This window comes from Bidens hawaiensis, unplaced genomic scaffold (genome assembly GCF_021521415.1).
Source record: "Bidens hawaiensis isolate Kalapana, Puna unplaced genomic scaffold, B.hawaiensis_p1.1 tig00009309_1, whole genome shotgun sequence".
Lineage (NCBI taxonomy): Eukaryota > Viridiplantae > Streptophyta > Magnoliopsida > Asterales > Asteraceae > Bidens > Bidens hawaiensis.
The window spans coordinates 70,504-93,964 of record NW_027491686.1 but is presented as its reverse complement, the minus strand read 5'-3'; the positions used below and the strand labels follow the sequence as shown (position 1 = coordinate 93,964).

The 23,461-nt window shown below is 34.0% G+C and overlaps 1 protein-coding gene across 1 annotated transcript; it reads left to right on the top strand.

Moving 5' to 3' along the window:
• The first annotated feature begins 15,683 nt into the window (after nt 1-15,683).
• Nucleotides 15,684-22,526, top strand: LOC143531931 (uncharacterized). The gene is made up of 8 exons (XM_077027113.1): nt 15,684-15,929; nt 17,063-17,251; nt 17,337-17,429; nt 18,577-18,759; nt 18,842-18,944; nt 19,037-19,222; nt 19,296-21,295; nt 21,761-22,526. Exons 1-8 carry the CDS (start codon nt 15,720-15,722, stop codon nt 22,304-22,306), a joined length of 3,510 nt encoding a protein of 1,169 aa, XP_076883228.1. The 5' UTR covers nt 15,684-15,719; the 3' UTR covers nt 22,307-22,526.
• Nucleotides 22,527-23,461: the final 935 nt, after the last annotated feature.

Genomic DNA, 23,461 nt, shown 5'->3' with positions numbered 1-23,461 from the left:
TTATTGTAAGAAAGTTAATAATATACTTAGGATTTGATGATGAAAGGGTTTCATAAATAAATGATATGTTATAACCCGTTTAAAAGCTATCTAAATTTGGCGACCCATGACCCGTTTATGTTTTTTACTATAAAATTGTTCATTAATTATAAATAATATCTTTTTCTTTTTAAATTAGATATTAAATTTTAGTATATCCCTATTTTTGTAGAATTTTCATATCAAATAATTGGTAAGATTAATTTTTACTTTAATGAGATGTTATAACCCGTTTAAGAGCTATCTGGTTTTGATAAAACTCATACCCATGAATTTGGGTTAAATCAATGAGAGACCCTCATTTAAAAATTAAGCAATCTGGTGGCTTCCATAAATGAGGGAGCGACTACATCGCGACACGTAGGATTTTAGGGGTTTCGTTTATATATATTATAGACTAGATTTTAACCCCCATATTACGGGGGTTATTTTACATTATTCGTTTTTAATATTTATACATGTATATTTGGATTTTAATTTTATTTATTGTAAGAAAGTTAATAATTAATATACTTGAGGTTTGATGATTAAATGGTTTCACAAATAAATGATATGTTATATTCCGGTTTAAAAGGTATCTGGGTTTGGTGATACCCATTACCCGTTTATTTTCTTTATTGTAAAATTGTTTCTTAATTATAAATAATATCTTTTTTTAAATAAAGTAAGATATTAATTTTTAGTATATCCCTATTTTATAAAATTTTCATATCAAATATTTGATGAGATTAATTTTTAATATAATGAGATATTATAACCCCTTTAAGAGCTATCTGGCTTTGGTGAGACCTTTACCCCTGAAGTCGAGTCAAATGCGTGAGAAGCCTTCATTTACAAATAAAGCAATCTGATAGCTTGAGAGAATAGTTGTTTTACATTTTTTGTTTTTTAATATTTATTTTTGGATTTTAGTTTTCTTTATTGTAAGAAAGTTAATAATATATTCAGGGTTTGATGATAAAATGTTTCATAAATAAATGATATGTTATAACCCGTTTAAAAGATATCTGGATTTGGTGACCCGTGACCCGCTTATGTTTTTTACTATAAATTATTTGTTAATTATAAATAATATCTTTTTCTTTTTAAATTGGATATTAGATTTTAGTATATCCCTATTTTATAGGATTTTCATATCAAATAATTGGTAAGATTAATTTTTAATTTAATGAGATGTTATAACCCGTTTAAGAGCTATTTGGTTTTGGTACGATCCATACCCATGAATTTGGGTTAAATCAATGAGAGACCTCCATTTAAAAATCAAGCAATCTGGTAGCTTTCATAAAAGGAGGGGGCGACCACATCAGCACCATATAGATTATAGATTTTTCGGCCCTATACTTTATTTTGATTATCAAAAAAATAGTTGCACATGTAGAGAATTCACAACCATTTATTGATTTGAAAATCCATTTTATTATACATAATGCACGAAAAGGGACATATTCAAAAAGATCAGGTTATAGTTTTATTACCATTTCGTCAAACCGTGTAAGATATTTTACAAATTTTGTTTTTTAGTTACGTCTTGAAAAATGGGTGGGTCGAGTCGTGCTAAATGTCAGGTCAGAACGAGTTTCAATTATACTAGGTTGAGATCAAGACTGACTCGGGTCACACTAGTTCCAGTCAAAACGAGTTTCGGGACAAAATGACGTGACACAAACAATATCAAAATTGATATTGTTCGGACCAAATATCAATATCAAAATTGATATTGATATCAAAATTGACGTGACACAAACAATATCAAAATTGTTCGGACCAAAAATAATTTTAGTTGATATGAGTCGTCATTTTAAAAAGCTATGAAAATAGGCTCACTCTCTATAATTATTTGTATGTCAGCTACTAGCGACGGGTACTGGTTGTGGCAGCGGAAATCCTAGCGGAGGAGGCGACAATAATGGTGATGATCGAAGCGGTGTTGCCAGTACCGGTGTAAAAAAAGGAAGTGAGCTGGTGGTGATGACCGCGGTGGTTGCCAAAGTTGCCCGCAACAGTGTTTTCAACAATGGTCGGATGGTGGTAGTCTTGGCGGTGCTTCTGTTGGGGATGCAGTAGTCGTGGCTACGTCGGTGATGGCAACAACAGTAGCTAACGTTAGGTGGTGAATGCGGCAACTGGTAGGTGGAGTTGACAAACAATAGTCATGGGTGTTGCTCGTCATTTAAGGGGTTGTTTAGTAGTCTAATAATGGTTCATAGCCTCTTAATGGTTAAGAGGTAGCCTTAAGTATGAATGGTTAAGAGATAGCCATTAGGTAGCCTCTTAACCCCTTCAGACTTAAGGTTACTTCTTAACCATTAAAAATAGCCTCTTAATGATCATTAAGAGACTATCAACCAGCCCTTAAATCTTTTTAAATTACATGTATTGTATGAGGGACCTGCTGTTACTTTAAAAAAAAAAGAAATTGATAAGAACCCACGAGACAGAGTTTGGTGTTAGATTAAACAAATTCTCTTGGATAAATTTATATTTTTGTGCAATAATTCCACCAAATAAATATTAAAACTAAAAGTAGCATTTACAATTTCGCACGTTTATTAAAGATGAAAGTTTAAAAGTTCAAAAATATTCCAGCAAGTTTATAAAATTTAATTTACAGAAGAATTATATAAATGTGGGCTTTGAAGTGTTCAAACTAAAATGGTCCAATAGCTTTAGCCCAAAACACTTACATGACCACTCTAGGGCTTCGTTTCCAGCCCAAAACAGGCTAGGTTAAATTATTCTTTTATAACCTGAGAATAAAATTAACAAACTTATTTATGGCTAATAATTTTATCTTACTGTACTAATCTTATCTTATCTTATTATACTAATAAAAGAATTATTAAAGCTTAGATTTCAAGCATACATTTTTCCTAATTTCTAATATCTTATCTCATTCATTCTAGTTATCCATGGGTTATTGATCAAAACCATTTAGTCAATTGGGTTATAAGATAGTGTGAATTTTATTCATTATTAAGTTAATTGTTATTTTCATGCCTGAGGTTTGACCAACAACGCAACTTTATTACCTTTTTTTAATTTATTGCAAATCAATACATGACATTTCCAAAATTATGCTATTTTAGTACTTTTCGTTAACCCTATTTATTTTTTTCATTAAGTTAGGGATAAAATAGTAATTGTTTCATTTCTCATTTACTTTTACTTAGCCTTGCAGTAAAAAATAAATGAGTCAACTTTTTTTAACAAAAATAAATGAACTGAACTACCTTTTTAACAAAAGTAAATGATCTAAACCAATTTTTTTAACAAAAATAAACAGACCAAACTACTTTTTTAACAAAAATAAACAAACTGGAACACATTTTTAACAAATATAAACGAACTGAACTACTTAAAAAAAACAAACCGAACCATGATGGTCGAGTTAGTTTGTACACATTTTAGTTCATTTAATTGTATATATTTAGTTGTTTATTTCATGAACTTTGGTACTTCATGCGTGTTTGTTATATTTCAGGTTACAGGTGATTAAAGCAGTTAATATGGACCTGTACGAGCACATAATAAAGACCGGGGATGATGTGTGATGGCGTATGATCAAAACCGAAGGATTTGGGTAAAAGTGATTTCAGAGTATCATATGCTGAAAACATAGTATCATACGTTGAGCATAAGAGGAGCGTACATCAGGAGTTTTTAAAGTATGGTTTGATTATTTATAGTATTTTAGAGTATCATTTGCTGAGCCAGAATACCATTTGCTGAAATTAGAGTACCACATGTTAGACCAAATAAAACTACGGGATTCGCAAATTTAAAACCCTATATAAGGCATAAAATTAGGGTTTGAAAGAGACACATCTTTGGAGGCTGAGAACTATTCTTGGAGAGTAAAATCCACTATTATTCCATCAAATCAACTCCGGACTCCATGAAGATTGAAGATTCCATCAACACCATGAGCGGCTAGTCTTCTCGAATCATACCCGAGATGTAGAGTATTGTATTTTTCAGTTTTCTCATGTGTTTTAGAATGAATGGTTTGTAATTGTCTTTGATTAATCTATGAGTATTGATTTCTAATATTACTGTGCACTCAGTCGGTTTATGTTTATTTCGATCAGAACGATTAGTTTGCCAGTTTTATGATAACTACTTATAGGGTTGTTTTGACTAGTTTGAATATGATGAAGCATACAATTGCCCTTAGCTGGGTCACAATGGTAAGGACTGTTTGATAACAAGTGCCATGTGTTAGCGATTGTTGATGCCTAAGGTTTGCCTAGTTAGTCAATCTATATTGATCATTGATAATTAATTTGTTATGTTAACATGAGATTGCTTTTAATTTGCTTGCTTGAACCCCATGTGTGATTTGTCTTTATTAATTGTTTGAACTTGCTCAATTTACTTGTTTAATATTAAACCAAATCATTTGCTAGTGTGATCAACACTCTTGGCATTCACTTCATAATTCTAGAAATTAGTTGCACGTACACTGACCACATACTCCTCATGGTTCGACACCTTACTTACCCTAGCCTGATTAGGTGATTAGGAACATTGATTGTAATTTTTTTTAACTAGATAGCGACAGTCTAGTATCAAACCACTTTTTTAATAAAAATAAATAAACCCAACCACTTTTTTTAGCAAAAATAAATGAACCGAGCCATTTAAAATAAAAAAGATAAACAAACTGAACTACCATTAAGTTCCTATTATTCATCATGTGTGGTGCACTGGTTAAACATGGAAAAGATACATTTAATAAGTCATGAAATGAAAAAAAATATAATTCTTAAGTTTTACTTTATATATTAAATTAATTTATAAGTATTTTGAAAATCACAATTGAAATAACAGACCTAATTTATTTTTATTATTTGAAAAATCTCGTTTAATACACGGGTTCAAAAGCTAGTGTGCTAATATCAATAAATAGATACAAAACAGGGGTTGAGTTACTCTACAAAGGAAAATAAAAATCAGAAGGTTGATAAACCATAACTAATTGACGTGTGTCAATTGTGGACCAAAGAGAAAAAGGTATAAAAGTAATAGTATATATTGTCTATATCCACATGCAAGTTACATGTTAATTCTCCAATCATTTTATGACGTCTATAAGATTTTCATATGATATGTATATTTTTTAAAAAATTCACCATAATAACAAACATTTTTTTTATTCTTAGTATAAGTATTGCTCTGTTATGTGAAAATTAAAACAAAAATTACGTCATTTTGTCTTTTTTCGTTGTCGTGTCTTTTGGTTGTCATTGTGTTTTTTCATCGTTGTATATTTCAAATCATCATTGTGTTTTTTATATATTAATAACACCGTTGTGTAATAATAATGTGTAAATATAATGATAAAATAACAACAAATATCTAATTCATATTACACAATAACTTGAAACGTAAAACACAATGGTGAATACATATAACAAAATGACTTAAAATGTAAAACACAATGGAAACTGCATATTACACAATGAACGTAATACACAATAAACCCAATACTCTTTTCCTCAAATTAAGTGAATGTCACAAGTCAATCCTGGACAAAAGACATTAAACGTATTACATAATGACTTAAACACAATGATAAATAAAAAAGACAATGATGAGCACAAAGACACAATGACGAACAAAAATACATGATAATATTTGTTTTAATTTTTATATTTAATGTGTGTACAAATTGAAAAACACAGTGACCAAAATCTATTACACACTACATAGAAACCCCCAATTAAAAAACACAATGAATAACCAATAACACAATATATAAAATCCCGCTATTTTGTTTATTTTTATATAAAACATGATACTTATATTAACGATAAAAAACGTTTGTTATTATGGTGAAATTTTTTTCTTAAAAAAATTGTCATATGAAAAAGTTATGGTCATTTAAAATTATGAGGGGGGGGATTGGCATGTGTCTTGCATGTGCAGAGAGAAAAGTAAAAAAAAGTTTGTTATTACCTTTATGCATTTCCCATCATTTTTCCTGTTAAATTAACCTCTACCATTCAAATATAAGATCAGTGGATTATATTCCTTCTCACCTTTTTCATTTTTGTATTGTCCTTTGTATTTTAAAATTATCCTACTAAACAATGCATAAGTGTTTCTAGCTCTATTAAGCTTATATTGTTATAGGTTGAGATTTAAATTGATTTTGATTTTTGGTATTTAGTAAAACGGAGCTAAAAACTTGTATTTCTTCATTTATTAACCGTTTTCTAAAAAAAAAGAAAATAAAGAAAGAAAGAAAGAAACGAGATATAAGTACATGTAGGATCTTTGGGGTGTGTGTGCGTGAGTGTATGTATAAAAAGCTTGTTGATTTGTTTTCACACAAGGCCGTATTTTAAATTTATAAAAATGATTTATAATAAGACTAAACATACACATATAGGCAAGTGTACTTGTTGTATATGTAGAATAGTATTAGTAAGAACCAAGTATCGATCCACGGACATGGAATACTTCTAATAATGAATCTTTGTTTTTAACTTAACCGGAAGTAATAATCATTAATGGTTGTTTCTAAACTAAATCTTTTTAAATTATAATAAAGTAAAATAGGTGAGCAAGTTGACGGATTTTGGACGAAAAAATCAATATATGAAGGTTACCATCTAAATCAAGAATCCACTCAACTCTTCTTTGACTATTAATATTATGAATATGTGATTAATTTGCTTTAATAATATAAGATAAAAGAACCCTCTTTCCTAAGTGAATTACCCTGTGACATAAAAGAAAGTAGAATGCATAACTGCATGTCTACAACGAAAATGTCAATTTAAGTAAGCAGGTAGTTTTATTGAAGTACAAAGATTATGATTGACTTCGATTTCTCAAATACCAATCCTAACAACCTTGGGTGATTATAGTTTAGTCACATAGCCTATCGTGGTTGATTTAAGTAGACTATAATTACATAGTCCTTTAACATATGATTTCCTTAACTAGCATGACAACCTAATCAATCATACTTAACAATGATGTTTCAGAATTACCAAAACTAAAGAAATTGATCATAGCATGTATCTCATCTTTTCAAAGTACAACACAAGTAAATATGTTTCGGATAAAATACAAGATTTTTTTTTACCTGTCACACCCCGACTAGCACAATGCGGAAGCGTAAAACGGGAATGTAACAGACACCTCTGGTATCAACCACATTGTTTATAAAGAACAATACAAACTAGTTTACAATATTTTACATTGATCTAACTTTGTTTACAACTAGATGATACAAACTAAATCCAGCTCATTAAGCGACTTTACTTCTTACTAGCACACTTGCATCAATTCACCCAGCATTGATCGCAAGTCAAATACGTAGAACATTGACTTTCTAATCCAATCCAGTACCTGAAAAACATGTTAAAACGGGTCAACTACAAATAGTTGGTGAGTTTCATGAGTTTCAAAAATCAGTTGTGAGTACAACAATCACAGTTGTAAGTATGCAAGTATGTATATATGTACGTTCACAAGTACGTTTGTTTGTATGTTTATGATGTAATTATGCTAAGCTACAGTGAAGCCTTGACTGTCTGTGCTGCGTGCATCCATTTCCCACACTCAATCAACCACTGTGGCTCCCCTTCCGCCCACAACATGCCCCGGTAGCTATGTCTAACACTACATAGCCTATTTGTATAAGTATGGTCATGTGCAAACGGCGCTATGTGACACGGCAACCAGGCCGATTCCGTTTGGGTTTGTCAAACCAATAGTACTATTCACAAGCCACCAGATCAAAGTTACTTACTGTGTTCGTGGGGACTTTCGTGTGTTAGCACTTAGATAATTCCCATCATCAAATAGTACATGGTATATATAGATACGTATCAAAATGTTTTTCACCCCAAAAATTCGCAAAAACAGTTTAAAAGTGGGGTCATGAAACTCACAGTTTAGTAGATAATCAGTAGCACGTCGGTTCGAGGTTTGTGTAACTTGTAATCACGGTTTCCTATAATCAATATTATAATAATATTAATATTTTAATATTATTATAATCTCAATACTAAACTGGGCTGTATAACTAATCTGGGTATAGTTGGAACGCCCAGAAAGTGGCAATAGGCTTAGATTGTGATGTTGTTCAATGTCTAATACTTAAAACCGAACTTGGCTCAGATTCCCGTTTTCCCAGCTGGGCCAAGTTGTTCGTTTACGCGTTCAGAAATTAGTTATGGGGAAATAAGCTTGGGTAAATGTATTGGTTAATAAAATGATTAAGTTATAAAGAAAGATCACATATTGGGGTCCCGGACTAGCTACGGGGCCCGTTTCCGTTTATTCAGTTTGATTTGAGAAGAAACGCGCACAATCTATCCAGATTGTCCAGGTTTCTCATAAAAAGGTTCGTTTTTACTTAATTAATCCAAAAATATGATTTTTGATCACTCTTGGTGTTTTGACATTCCCACAGGTTCGTTAATCGCGAACTTGCCGGTTTTTATTAAAATTGAATTTGTTTAATCTTCAAATTAGCATAATTAATTAACCATTAATCATTAAATTATGAAAATTTAGTCACTTATCAAATAAAATATGTAGATTTTTATAAAAATATTTCTGGAATTATTTACTGGTTTATTAATTTATAAAAATTTATTTTACCTGCCATATTTAGCTTGAAAATCGTCCGTTTATCCCAAAAGATTTCTAAAAGTTCCACAAAAATTCCTGGATGCTCAAATTATATCCCAAAACCATCTGTATCAATTCCATAATGTAACAACCTTGTTCAATATTCTTTTCGGACCAAATTCGGTTATAAAAACTCATACAAACACATATACACAAAAGACACTTAGGCTTTTCCAAATGCTCCCAAATTTTATATATGATCAAAATAAACCAAAATGAGTTCCCCACAAAATTTCATAATTTTTGAAGCATTTTAACTATTTTTCTCAAATAAACGCCCCAATTCGGTAATAAATTCGCCAAATATTCTCGGATGGTCGAAAAATTACCAAATTTGAACAAGGACCAAATCATATTGCCCCTGATGTCCCTAAAAAGTTTTATGACCTAACAATATGCACATCATAACCTTAACCAAACAGCCCGTAATCGAGCATTTCGGCATTACCTTTGCGGTTTTTGCCCATTTTCGCTTTCTTAATCCAATTTCCGGGTTCTTGTGCTTCTACATAAGCTAGGTACAGGTCCTATATCACAAACCAAGCATGTATCATCAACATAACAGCCTCGAAACTTAGGGTTTCAGTTAGGGCTTTAAACCGAACTTTTGAACCGTAAAAACGCCGTTTAAACCCTCTAATCCATGTTCGTGGCCAAAAAATCTATCAAACCAGGTTCCTTACCATGTGTATGATCAAAACATGTTTATGGACCATTTTTAGGATTTTTACATGGTTAGGAATGATTTTTGGTAATCAAATTATGTTTATATGATATTAAACATGTAAAAAAATTGATTATATGAGACTAATACCTTAATTCTCTTGAAGAGTTGCTGAAGAACAGGAGCTTCCAGACTTCTTTTTTAGTATTTTATATGCAAAATATCTTATATATAATATATATATATTAAAAGGAAACCTTATGGTTTTTTTTCCATTTCCGATCGGAATGGCCTAAGGCCCATTTGGGGCTTATTTTGGTCCAAATCTCTAAATGTGTATATCCGTACGCGAAATGCCGAGTCCAAATTTATTTCGGGTTCGGTTTTTTACGCGAAAAATATACCGGGTACGACAAACAGCGCGAAAACGAGTGTTTTTCGGCTATTTTTGTATAAATTTATAAAAACATACTATACATTTGTAAAAATCGAAAATATTTTCACGGATCACTTAAAGAGTTCCCACTAAGTTTTTTGTAAATCTTTTTCGGCTTAACGGATGATACAACGCTTGTTTTGTAACTCACTTTCGCGTTTAAATCTATAGCGAGTTGTTAAACGAGCATGTTTTCGTTTAACTTGTTTGCTATCGAACTAAAGCCATAATACTAATATATTAGCTTATATTAATCGTATATCACTTATAGATGGCCCCCCGGGATATCTGGGTCATAACCAGACCCGTTCGGTTATCCGTTCGTTCGTTATGCAATAAGCGGTTAAACACTTATTCGATTTGTGAAAACTAAGGTATATCTGGTTTTGTTACGATTGTCACATTACCATTCCTAGTTTCCAAGAACATGGGTGAATCATGAAATATTATAAAGATTTGTTTTAAAGATTTTAATCACCAACCTTGAATTAATAGATTATGATGACAAAACATATTTCATCAAAGGATAATTGCAAAATAATCATGTACTTTACAAAAACTAAATCACATAACTTAATCATCAAATAAGGTTAAGTTTTATTATAGATTTAGATGGCAAATGGAGTTTAGCTCATGATGAGCATGATAATGAACATCAAAGAAGGTGAAGATATCAAATACATGATTAAACTAGAACAATCTAACCAAATTGGGGATGAATCTTCTTCTTCAATGGTGATGGGTGATGGATGTGATGAATGCCGCCAAGCCTTCAAACTCTTCAATGGATCTTTAATTTAAGTGTGAAGTGAGTGTTTTTAAGTGAGAAACCCGTCCAAACCCTCTCCAAGCACGCCTATTGCAATGAAACATGCAACCTATTTATAGGTTATCTAGGCAACCTAGGACGGCCCCATGTTAGATGGGCATGCCCCCATGTTCAGCTATTCAGGTGCATTAATTGCTTGTCAAATCGTACATATGATTACTTGGCACGGGGGCATGGTGGATGAGGCGCGGGGATGTGTTTTGGATGCTAGATTTTTATATTTTTGTCTTTTCTTTGGAGGGTAAATACGGGGGTGTGTTAGGTGAGACACGACCCTGCGTCAGCTTTATCAGATTTTGTCTTTTTCTTGGAAAATTGACCACGGGGTGTGCTAGGTGAGACACGGCCCCGAGTTAGCTTCATCAGATTTCATCTTTTCTTGGAAAGGTGACCATGGGGGTGTGCTAGGTGAGACACGACCCCGTGTTAGCTTCATTAGATTTTGTCTTTTCTTAGAGAGGTGACCACATGGGTGTGCTTCTTGAGCGTGGGGGTGTGCTAAATTAATTGATACACAATTTCTTTGGTTTTCTTCGTTTTTCTTCATGTATCCACTCGTTTCTTCGTTTGAGGCTGGAATAAACCTAAAAATAGAAAATAACATAATAGGTAGCTATTTGAACTAGATAATATAATAAAATATGGCATTTTGGAGATTATTTGATGATTAAAAGATGCATATTTTCATATACATCAATCTTTTTCTTTTTGAAGAGCAGAATTTAATTAAGCAACCTGATATACCGTTTAATGTACATAAATCCTTTGTACGTTTTATTTAATATTTTATTAGTTTTGTTCGGTTTTATGTAAGATTTGTTTACTACTAACATGTTTTTATATTTTAGGTTCTGGGTTTCAATTATGGTGAAAAGAGAGCGAAAACGAGCTAAACCGGAGAACCGGAGCATCAGGAAACGAATCGGACCAGATCGTGAGTGAACCGGACCAGACCAAACCAGACCCCCACCCCCTAGCCGGAGCTCCGCGCGACCAAAGGGGTGAGAGCTCGTCGCGCGGCGTTGTGGGCCTGCTTCCAGAATATTCCAAACGAATTTTAGGGTTTTGGCTCCTATTTCCTATATAAATCCCCCTGAATTCAACCTTAAACATACCCTGAAGAAGCCAGACGAATTTGGAGTTTTCAAACGCTTAGGATTGCAAATTTTGACGACTTTAGAGTTGAAGAATCATTCGGTAGAGTGCGTATTGGTTGAAGACGAAGAACACGGGTTTTATCTTTTGTTTTCTTTCGTTTTCCTTTATTACCGTCATGAATTCTTCTTTGATTGTTTTGTTTAAACTTAAGATGTTAGGCTAAATTGCATGAACTACTTAGGCTCATGATGAACCTACTTTGATGTTTTGATTTGACTTAGGATTATTTATCGTTATGGTTTTTATGAATTAGTAAAAGATTTACTTATATTATATTGATGCATATGGATACTTAGGATTGTTTGATGAGTTTTATTCCATAGTTTCCTTGATTATTGTTTGTCATATGATAGGTTGTTATTAGATCAATTACTTTGTGTTCTTGATTATTTTATGATTGATTTCGCGATAAGATCATAGGAATAATATTGTCAAATAAACCTAAGTGTGTTGCTAACCTAAAAATCCGTAAAGTGCTAGGTTATTGATAGATCTTTATTATTTAATCTTGCTAGATTTAGTTCTTCGTAAGGAGTCCGTCTAGGTTTGATTATTTATTATTGTCTATTAAATCAATTGAATATATTAAATTGTCTTTGATTTCCGTAAAGTAGGATTTCATTATAAAGGAACTAAGTTATAATTAATTAGGTGACCGTAAGGGAACTTGATTTTTAATACTGGTGTTCATTAAAACTTATTAGAAACCCATAAGTGTCTTCTTGAGAAGGTCAGAGGCCCTTTTCGGGTTTTCTTTTAAGTGTCTAATTAACGATCCCAATCCATAACTAAATATTTTCTCAGTTAATTAATAACTGAAATTTAGGGGATTCTAGCCTAAGTAGTTTTCTTATCATCATCTTATTTAATTAACAAACTTTTGCTTTTGTTTAAATTACTTGTTTTTTTAATTAGTTTTTAATAATAGTCTTAAATTAGTATTTTAAATATAACCCCCCTCAAACAAATATAAATTAATAAGTCGTGTATGAAGTTGAGTATAATTAGCTAATAAATGTAATTTAGAGAGTCTCGTGGGTTCGATATCTGGACTTACTTAGCTTTACTAGAGTCGATCGGTTTACTTTCTGGCTAGTAGTTTAGTCGAATTTTAGAGAGTCTAAAGTATTACTTAGTGTCTAATTTAAGTTATTTTAGTTAATAATTATTAAAGTACTTTTAACACATCACAACTAAACCGAACTTGCAACATGTTAGAATGAGACAAACAAAGTCGAGACCAACCACGACAACATTACACAATACCAAAATGACTCCAATGAGTTTCAACTAAGGAATTTAGTCTGGAACGACACTCTTAATTCAAAGAAAACCTAATGTCTTTACATAAAATATCTCTAAAATAGTTAGATTTTCATCTTTTAGTTTTGCATTTTTGAAACAAATTTTTTGATAGGCTTTGAAATCTAGCTAAAAGCTTTACTTGACTTTAGTACTTTCTATTGAACTTAAATTTAATTGACATGTGTGAACAAACGTAAAGCACTACATCTATTTGATTATAGTCATTGTTTTAAAATTGCAGACTGTTTAATTGGTTGCTCAACTAAACTAGTTGAACACTAAATCACTCTAAAATAGCGACACATAATCTTCGGTCTTCATCTTTTTTTTTTTTTAAAGAACGGCGACTTTTTTATATTTAGACTACCACACCCTCCAAATTTGGAGAGCCCTGATGCCCCACTCTGGCTAGACTATGTTGTCTTAACCGGGCCCACGCTGGCTTCAGAGTTTGGCTTGGGCGTTCCCCCGGGAAACCATACCGCCGACTGCCACTTGACAGCCGTTGTGCTACCACAAGAGTAGAACTCTCTGATGTAACACACGGTGGGATGAAAACCCGGGTGGGCTCAGGATTCGAACTGACAACCTTTGCACAAGGCCTAGCTCAAATCCATCATTGCCAATATCCATCCAAATATAGCACAAGTGGGATTCGAACTTAAGTCTCCACTGAAGAACCCAAGCCTTCTACCACTAGGCCATAAGTGAGAGATCGGTCTTCATCCTCAATACATAAAAATAATTATCTTTTCAGACCACTAAAAAGTGGGTTTTCTCGTTAGTCGCTTTCCTCATATTAAGTCATTTTGATGTTGATATTTTTATTTGGAAAATAATATAATTACACCTAAGTCATAGCCTATAAAATTTTTATAAAACGTCTTTAAGAAATATATGATATGCAATTTAAAATAAATATTTTTAAAAAACATTAATCTGACTTGTGTAACAGACATCTATACACATGCTCCTAACATGGTCGTTAATTTAGAAATGAGAACATACTATAAATAGGGGGTGGGTGGGGGGGGGGGGTTGTTCGCCTTAAATCGGATCTTGAAACCTTCGGTTACGAACTAGCGAACCAACGCTTTAGTTAGAATGTATTGTGGTTTATCGTGTTATGAACATATTCCATTATTCGTCTTTTTTACATGAGATTGTTGTGTTGTAGTATTCAATCTTACACTAAATATCAAATCATATATATTTGGAAAGTGTTTAAAAACCAAGCATGAAAAATGGTTTAAGGACCACCGGAGACCTGCAGCCGGAGCACCAAATGGCTAAGGAAAATGGTTTAAAGAGCCACCATTTAAAGGTCTGGATTTTGGAATGATGAACCAATTGCAATTGCAAATTGATTGTGCATTGTTGACAAGATGAACGGTATTACGAATATCGGATACTAGAATGATGGAATGATAAGGTATTGAAATCTCAATAGTCACTAATATAAAAACACCTGGAAAATATGACTCAGTATATATTTAATAGTGTAAATTCGATTGCTAAAATCTATATATGCAATTTGAATCGAACTAATATAATTAAAGCAAAATCCAATTATCTCTAATATTCAAACCGACCTAAACAACAACTTGATAATTATCCAGGTCGATCATATTATTTTTTCAGTTAATTTCAACACCTTAATGTATGAAGCTTGCGCATTACCCATACATCTTACGCACATATATAAAACTCCAATTTTGTTCCACAATTATCAATTCTCAAAGGAAAATTTACACACGTGTGTGAAGGGAAAACTCAGGTAAAAAGGACTCCAGTTCCTAGAAGGACTAGGAAGGTATATCAAGATGACACACGACATTTATAAAAATAGAACAGAAATATATTGATGTGTTTTTTTATTAGGTTGTTTATTTATAATTGATTATGTTATTATAACCATGTTACTTCTAAGGAAGTATATATTACACTTATCTCGTTTTTAAGTATTATAATCACTTGAATTCATAGTAGATTTTACTAAACTTTTAGTGAAGTATATAGTCATCCAAAAACATATACTAGTCTTTATATAGCATGGGCTTTGGAGGATCTTGAGGCCCAACATCACCAACCAAATTAGGGTTCTAAAATCCTACACGATTAATCTGTCAATTTCGTCATGCATATTTGCCCTAGCTCGCTCTTCTGATTCTAAATTCACATAATCCACTTCTCTGATCTTCTAATTCTATCTCTCTTTTTATTAAACAATCAATCAAACCTTGTTCTTTGATTCTCACTCCTCAATTTCAGGACTTTATTATCTCCCCATGTATCGGATTATCCCCAAAATATAGCCAAAATCCCCAATTTCTCGCACCTACCAAAACACACACACACACTGACTGTTCTAGCTTCAGTATCAAATACCCACATCATTTATAACGATTTAACCAACTGGGTATTCGTATTTTGTAAATCTACAGGTGGGTTTTCACGGAAATTAAGAATCTTGGAATTAGGGTTTCATAGTGTTTGTGTGTTGGAAGTTAAGAATCTTGAAATTGGGAAACTGGGTGTTGTTTGGATTTGAAATTGGTATCTGGGTTTTGTTTGGAATTGAGAGTTGTGTTGACATTTTGGGCGAAATTGAGAATCTTGAAATTAGGGTTTGTATGGGCGACCATGAAGGGATATTGCCAAATGGGCTGTTGCCCAATGCGGTTCCGTTGTTGGAGAGTTTGGATTGTGTTCGGTGGTTAAAAGCTGAAGAAAGAACGGCGGAGCTTATTGCGTGTATTCAACCGAATCAGTTGTCGGAAGAACGGAGAAATGCGGTTGCTGATTATGTTCAGAGACTAATTAAGAAATGTTTTCCTTGCCAGGTGATTATTATTTATTAAATGTTATCTTTTTATTTTGTATCGCTTTAATGTAAAATTGAAACATTGTTTATGTTATTATTCAGTGTATATGTTCTGTTATGCATTGTTGTTTTAATGGTATACGCGTTAAATATAGTTTTTTAATATTGAGTTGTTAGTGTTTATTTAGGCCTGCAAACGAAACAAATGGAAGTTCATTTATTTAATCAAATAACGAACATTAATGAAAGTTTTTTGATTAATTAGTTAAGTGAACATCAACACATGCCCTGTGTCTGCTCATTTATGTTTGTGAACTTGCATTCATTTAAATTTGTTTATGCCCGTTCGTACATTTATGTTTGTTAGTTTAGGTTTATTTAAGTTCGTTCGTTTACTTTTGATTATATGTTTATTAAATTCTTTAGCCTATTACAATGTAGTCTAGTTTTATAAAATTAAAATGTCATTCATTACAATTTAGTCTAGTTTTATTAACTTTTTAAGCCCAGCAAATTAATGTTCATGTTCACATTTATTGCTATTTGCTCGGTTATTTTCATGTATGCTCGTTTGTTTATATTTGTTTGTCTTTGTAAAGTCTTTGTGTATACTATTAACGAACGAACATAAACAAACACGAATCTGCCATAGTTATCAAATGCGTTAGGCGCACTTAAGGCGCATAGGTCTCTCCGAGGGCCTAGGCGCTAGGCGCAAAAAAAGCGTGGGCACCACACTTTCAATAAAAAAAATTTGCAATGTAAAACATCACTTTTTTAAATACCAAAATATTTTAAAACCATAATCCTCAAGATAAAGAACCAAAATCATCTGAAAACCCAAAATAAACAAATTGTTCATAAATGAAAACAAAATTTTTATGAAGTAATAAATATAAATATTAAAACAAAAGCCAAAAGATCTTCATCAATCTTCAAAACCGTTATCAACTTCAATTACATGGTATTCTAGAAAGTTGATATTGGAGCTAATTTTGTTAAGTGATAAATCAAAAACAAATCAAATAAAATCAAGCTAAAAAAATTCGTTCTTTTAATTGTTTGTTTTTGATCTTTTGTTTATTAAGTTTAAACGAATGAACACACACATTTAGTTATTTTGTATGTCCTTACTTGATCTCAAAATCGCAGGTTTTTACTTTTGGGTCCGTACCCTTAAAAACTTATTTACCTGATGGAGATATAGACTTGACTGCGTTTAGTAGCAATACAACATTAAAAGACTCATGGGCTAGTGATGTTCGGGATATGTTGGAGACCGAAGAGAAAAATGAAAATGCTGAGTTTCGTGTTAAGGAGGTTCAATACATTCAAGCTGAAGTATGCCACATCTTACCCTTGATTCTAATTTTTCATGTTACTATGTTAGTATGAGTATTATTGACTCTTGATTGTTAAACCGCAGGTGAAGATTATAAAGTGTCTTGTTGAGAACATTGTGGTGGATATATCATTTAATCAACTTGGAGGATTGTGCACCCTCTGCTTTCTTGAGGAGGTTAGTGACAAACATTTTGCAATATTTTATATATTTTATCCGAAACTTGGCATAATATCATGTTTATCATATAAAATTTCATAATATCAAATGCACCCATTATCAAATTTATGACATTTATATTTTTTTTAAAACTTGCTTTATGATATTCGTGTTTGGCGTGAAAAGGGAAATAAAAGGTTATAATGCTCATTTTATAAATTTTGTTTTACTCATTCTCATATTAAGGACTTCTATACCGTTTTTTTTTTAAATTGCTTTAGGATGTGAGAGTTTGGAGTGTAGCGGAAAGAAAAGTGTAAAATGGTCATATTATAAATTGTTTATACTGAAATGGGGAAATCTAATATACCCAACAAATTTTCATAATATTAAATATACCCATTGTCAATTTTTATGACATCTATACCCTTTCTTAAAACTTGCATTAGATATGAGAGTTTGGAGTGTAAAGCCAACAGTAAAGGGAAAGAAAAGGGTATGATGGTCATATTATAAATTGTATTTACTGAAATGGGTAAATCTAAATTATCTAATATACCCTAGAGAGTTTCGTAATGTCAAATATACCCACTTACAAATTTTTGACATATATACTCCTTTCATAGAACTTGATTACGATTTAGAGTTTGAAGTATAAGTGTAAAGAAAAGGGTATAGCAGTAATCATATTATAAATTCTGCTTAAAGAAATGGGTAAATTTAATATACACAATAAAATTTCATAATATCAAGTATACCCATTTTCAAATTTATGACATGTATACCGTTTTCTTCAGATTTGCGTTAGGATGAGGAGTTTGGGGTGTAAGGGGAAAAGGGTATAATGGTCGTATTATGTATTTCTTTGAAATTGGTTAATTGAATATAATAATAATTATTATTATATCAAGTATACCCATTTTTAGTTTTACAACATATATGCCCTTCTCTTAAAACTTGCATCAGGATATGATAGTTTGGATTGGCAGGAGTGTAAAGGAAAATAAATAAAAACATATAATAAATTGTTTTTACGGAAATATGATTGTATGCAAGTTTTTAGGGGTACATTTGAAATTTCTTTTTTTTTTTATATACAACATTTCAAATAGTAATTAATTTGTTATATTAGTTTTCTTATGATGACAAATTATACATGTGGCAGGTTGATAATTTGATAAACCAGAACCATTTATTTAAACACAGCATTATACTAATCAAAGCATGGTGTTACTATGAAAGCCGAATACTTGGTGCTCATCACGGCCTCATATCAACATATGCACTTGAGACTTTGGTTCTTTACATATTCCATGTTTTCAACAATTCTTTTACCGGTCCTCTTGAGGTTGTTTAATTTACAAACATTTCTTTAACCTTAAATTTAATAATTCTTTATTTACATTTGAATAATTGTGTTTTATTTGCAGGTTTTATACCGTTTTCTGGAGTTTTTTAGTAAATTTGATTGGGAATATTTCTGTGTTAGTCTCTGGGGTCCCGTGCCAATAGGCTCACTTCCAGATGTGACTGGTAATATCAGGTTTATTACCGGTAGGTTTAGAATTTTAGATAGTGTCGGGTATTTTGCTGACGTGGATATTATTTTTTTAATATAATTGTAGCCGAGCCTCCTCGTAAGGACAGCGGAGAGTTGCTGCTTAAGAAAGTGTTTCTTGATGCTTGTAGCGCGGTCTACGCGGTTTTCCCGAGTGGTCTTGATAACCAAGGGCAAACTTTTGTTTCCAAACATTTTAATGTTATTGATCCATTGCGTGTCAGTAATAATTTGGGGCGAAGTGTCAGTAAAGGTATTTAATTATTTATAAACATGAATTAAGCTTTCTTGTTATGATGTATGATGCATGATTTTTTTCATTTCAGGTAATTTTTATAGAATACGCAGTGCGTTTGCATTTGGGGCGAAAAAGCTGGCTAGATTACTAGATTGTCCTCAGGAAATTCTTGTTGCTGAAGTAAATCAGTTTTTTACCAACACGTGGGACCGACATGGCAGCGGGATACGACCTGATGCACCTCTGTCAATTCCCGACATTCAACCTGTCATTTATATCCCAAAAGTCAAACCAAATGGCAAAAAAGTCAAAGAAGTCATTGGTCGTGAGAGTGAATTTGAAGACACTCATCCTCATAACATGTCACGTCAGCACGCCACATCAACTTCTCGTGCAGAAAACCAAAAGGGCAATGCTATAAACAAAAGCCAGAAGAATTTGGTGTCGGGTCAATTGGTCAACGAAAGTCAAAGATCTCCCTTTGCTAGAACACGGTCCAGTCCAGAATTAACCGATGATTACAAGGACGGTCCTCAAATTAGGCCTAACCGAAAATCACCTGAAAGTGGAAACAATCAGCCTTCAAATACCCAAACCCATCAAGGGGTTGACTTCTCTGTTGACTCAAATAGCGGGTCACAACAAGTACATCAAGAAGAACAAGATCTTGTAAACATGATGTCATCTTCTGGGCTTTACGGGTTCAATGGCCCGGTTCATATGCCAATGGGTCATGTACCGTTCCCGTTCCCGACATCGTTTCTAGCTGGAATGGGTTATGCACAAAATAACTTTCCGCCAATGATTCCCGCGTTCTCGGGAATGCAGTTACCACACAGGTTCGTTGCTCCTCAACTAACTCATTTCTTTCCCGGGCTTGGACCGACATCAGTTGAAAATTCCACCGAACCCAGAAATGAAAATGTTCCAACAGATTCTTGGCGGGAAAAAGATTCAAGCTTCGAACCTGATTGTAAGACGGTGAATTCTGAAAGTGCTGCATCAGATGATAATGTTCGGGTCTCTTCAGCTGGGTTGAGTTACGTTCCTCCACCTCGTCGTGCTGGTTGGTCCGGTGGTCTGGCGAGAAGTCAAAGTCAAAGTCAAGGCCAAATCCAAAGTCAACCAAAATATAAAAAGGAAAAACGTGGACCGTTGAGGGACGATAACGATGCGGTTGCCGATGAACGAACTATAAGTTCAAGATTCTCGTCTGCTGCCCACTCGTTAAAAAGTAAAACGTCATCCGAGAGCTCGTGGGATGACACGTCAACGGTCAACAAGTCAACACGGGAAAGACGTGGGAAAAAACCAGTTTTAGTCCCTGCTGAGTCATCAAGTGGGTATTTCAAAGGTAAGACCATGATTGAGAATACATCGGTTCAACAGCCCGAGGATGATAATCAGGACCTGGTCCGTCCACCAAGTGTCGGGTCTTACACGGGCCTGCCACCTATGCATGTTCTAAGATCTCATGTGCCCAGTTATGAACTTGCTCAGTCCAGTGGTCCCGACCCAATAATTCCCACAGGTCCGATGGTTTTAGGTCAAAATTCAAGACAAAGAACGATGGATAATTCAGAAGCCATGCCCTTAAAGTTTTACCCCACCGGGCCACCAGTTCCGTTTTTCACAATGCTTCCTCCAAGTAACTTTTATGGTGCCGATAATAATAATATGGATAATGGTGATTCAGGGAATTTTGATCTAGATCGACCTCGGGACGCTGGGGCCGTTTCTGGTGAATCCCTGGAACAACGGAAACCCGATATTCTTAATAGTGACTTTGCGAGCCATTGGCAAAATTTACAGTTTGGTCGCTATTGTCAAAGTCCATACCAACACGGGCCACCTGCATACCCGTCACCGCTTATGGTCCCACCGGTTTACTTACAGGGTCGGGTCCCGTGGGATGGGCCGGGCAGACCTGTACCAAACATGAATTTAGTAACCCAGTTCATGAACTATGGGCCCCAGCTTGTTCCCGTTGCTGCACCCGTTTCGGGTCGACCCGGTAACGTTTACCAACCATACGTGGAAGATATACCGAGACCTCGCAGTGGGACCGGGACTTATTTACCAAATCTCGTAAGTCAAATAATTTATGCTTAATTTTCAAATTTTGAATAATTAATATATTTGAGAAAATTGCATAAACGGATGCTGTGGTTTAACCGTATGCAAGTTTGGTTCCGAATTCTTAAAAATTGCAAACTTAGTTCAAACTCCGAACATTTATGAAAGCGTTGCACGCTCAGTTGCTAGCGTTAATCTCAAGTCAGTTTTTAGCGAAAAAGTGAGGTCAAGTGTCGTTCCCGTAAGGGTAATCGTGTCTCTTCGGGTTTGGCGTTACTTTTGGCTGAGATTAACATTCGGGACTAAACGTGATAGTAAAATCACTGGTAACGGGCGGGAATTGAAATCGAAACTAAAACGGATAGTTCTACGGCTTGTTCGTGATACAATACACCACACAAATAAACAAACGATAGGTACCATTTGCGCAATTTTCTCTTGATTTTAATATTAATTTTATTTGTCTTGCTTTGTTAGAAGGCTGCGATTAGGGACCGGGACCTTGATCGGAATCCTTCGGGCCCACGAAGAGGGAACTACAACTATGACAGAAGTGATAACCATATTGATAAAGAAAGTAACTGGAAAGCTAATTCAAAGTCACGCGGTTCGGGTCGCAACCATAACCGTAACCAAATGGATAAGTCAGGCTCACGGTTTGAACGGGTGGGTGGTAACGAAAGTCGGGCCGACAGGTCAACGGGTTCATATAGACATGACACATTCTCAACATACCAAACCCAGAATGGCTCGTTGCATCCTGGTCCGAACCAAAGTGGTCCGGCTAACATGGCCCGTGGTATGTATATGAACCCTGGTGGACCATCATCAAATGGGCCAGTGGAACCACTTGAGTTTGGGTCACTGGGTCAAGTGGGCTTTTCTGGTGTGACGGGTCAAGCTCGGGTAAATGATGGAAGTCGGGTTAGGGGCGCGTTTGAGGAACATAGATTGTATGGTGGTGGTTTGGTGCGACAACGGTCTTCACCAGACCGGCCTTCATCGTCGCATCATCAAAGGTAGTTTGTTGACGGCTCCGCTTTAATATTTTTTGTTGTATGTACTGTTATTCTAGGATGGATGGATGGATGTGTTGTTTTGAGATGTAGGATTATTTTTTTTCACTTAGGCATCCACCTTGTTATACATGTGCTGCTAATGCTGTCATATTGACTGATGATATTTGTAGTACAGAAGACAGTTTTGTTGTACTAACTTCAATGTATCATTTATAAATTATAAGAATTAAATGAAGTTTTAGTTTAGCCTCGATATGACTTGTATTCTTATGTTGTTTAATGTGTTGATTTCATTGTTTTCGCGGCAAAGTTGATAAAGGTTCAGTTTTCATTTAAAAGGTGCGTAGGAAATGATATATGGTTTTGCCTGTGTTTGTTTGATACGTGGGGCCTGGGCTGTTCTGCATAGGGATAAGCAAATTCAGTATTGGTACCGGTACCGGTACCGAAATTGGTACCGATTCGGTACTGTCGATACCGAATCGGTACTAAAGTTTTGAGTTTCGGTACCGTTATCGGTATTTCTCGAATTTTTTACCTTCAATACCGGTACCGCCCCGGTACCGGTACCGAAACAAAGATTTCGGCCGGTATCAAAAATTTGCGATTTTCGGGATGGGGATTTCGGTACCCTACTGTACCGGTAGGGTATCGATCAGTACCGATCTCATCCTAGTTCTGCATGTCACATGTGTGGAAACTGTCACGTAAGAAGATGCGCATTTTTACCAAAGAACCATGTGCGGAGGTATGGTTTTACTCTCTACACGCGCGGAAATTGGCATGCCATTTTTTAAAGTAATAATTGACGTTTTTAAAATATATTAAGAATCATTTTGTAATCTTAATTTAAAACATTACCTAATATTTACTTAGAAACATTACATAAATACTAATTAAAAATACATTTAAATATTGTCTGAAGATCAAAATCAGTAGTGACAGTGAGGGTTTAAGTCTTGATGTTTTTTAGACTTTTGGCTCACTAAGTAGGCAATTCTCACAATTGTGCGTGATTGTGAATGCCGGCCCGGTCCAACGGCCATTGATGGGGTGGGCGCAGTGCTACTCGGGAAACACCTTGATTGCAACCGCTCTTTTACACACCCCACTGCTCCGTGTCATGTTTACCACTGCTTGATGCGGCCGATTGCGAGTT

Coding starts and splice junctions, on each gene's coding strand:
- LOC143531931 (XM_077027113.1), top strand. CDS start 15,720: ATGGGCGACCATGAAGGGATATTGCCAAATGGGCTGTTGCCCAATGCG. Junction 18,945..19,036: donor CTCACTTCCAGATGTGACTG/GTAATATCAGGT, acceptor ATATAATTGTAG/CCGAGCCTCCTCGTAAGGAC. Junction 19,223..19,295: donor GGGGCGAAGTGTCAGTAAAG/GTATTTAATTAT, acceptor TTTTCATTTCAG/GTAATTTTTATAGAATACGC.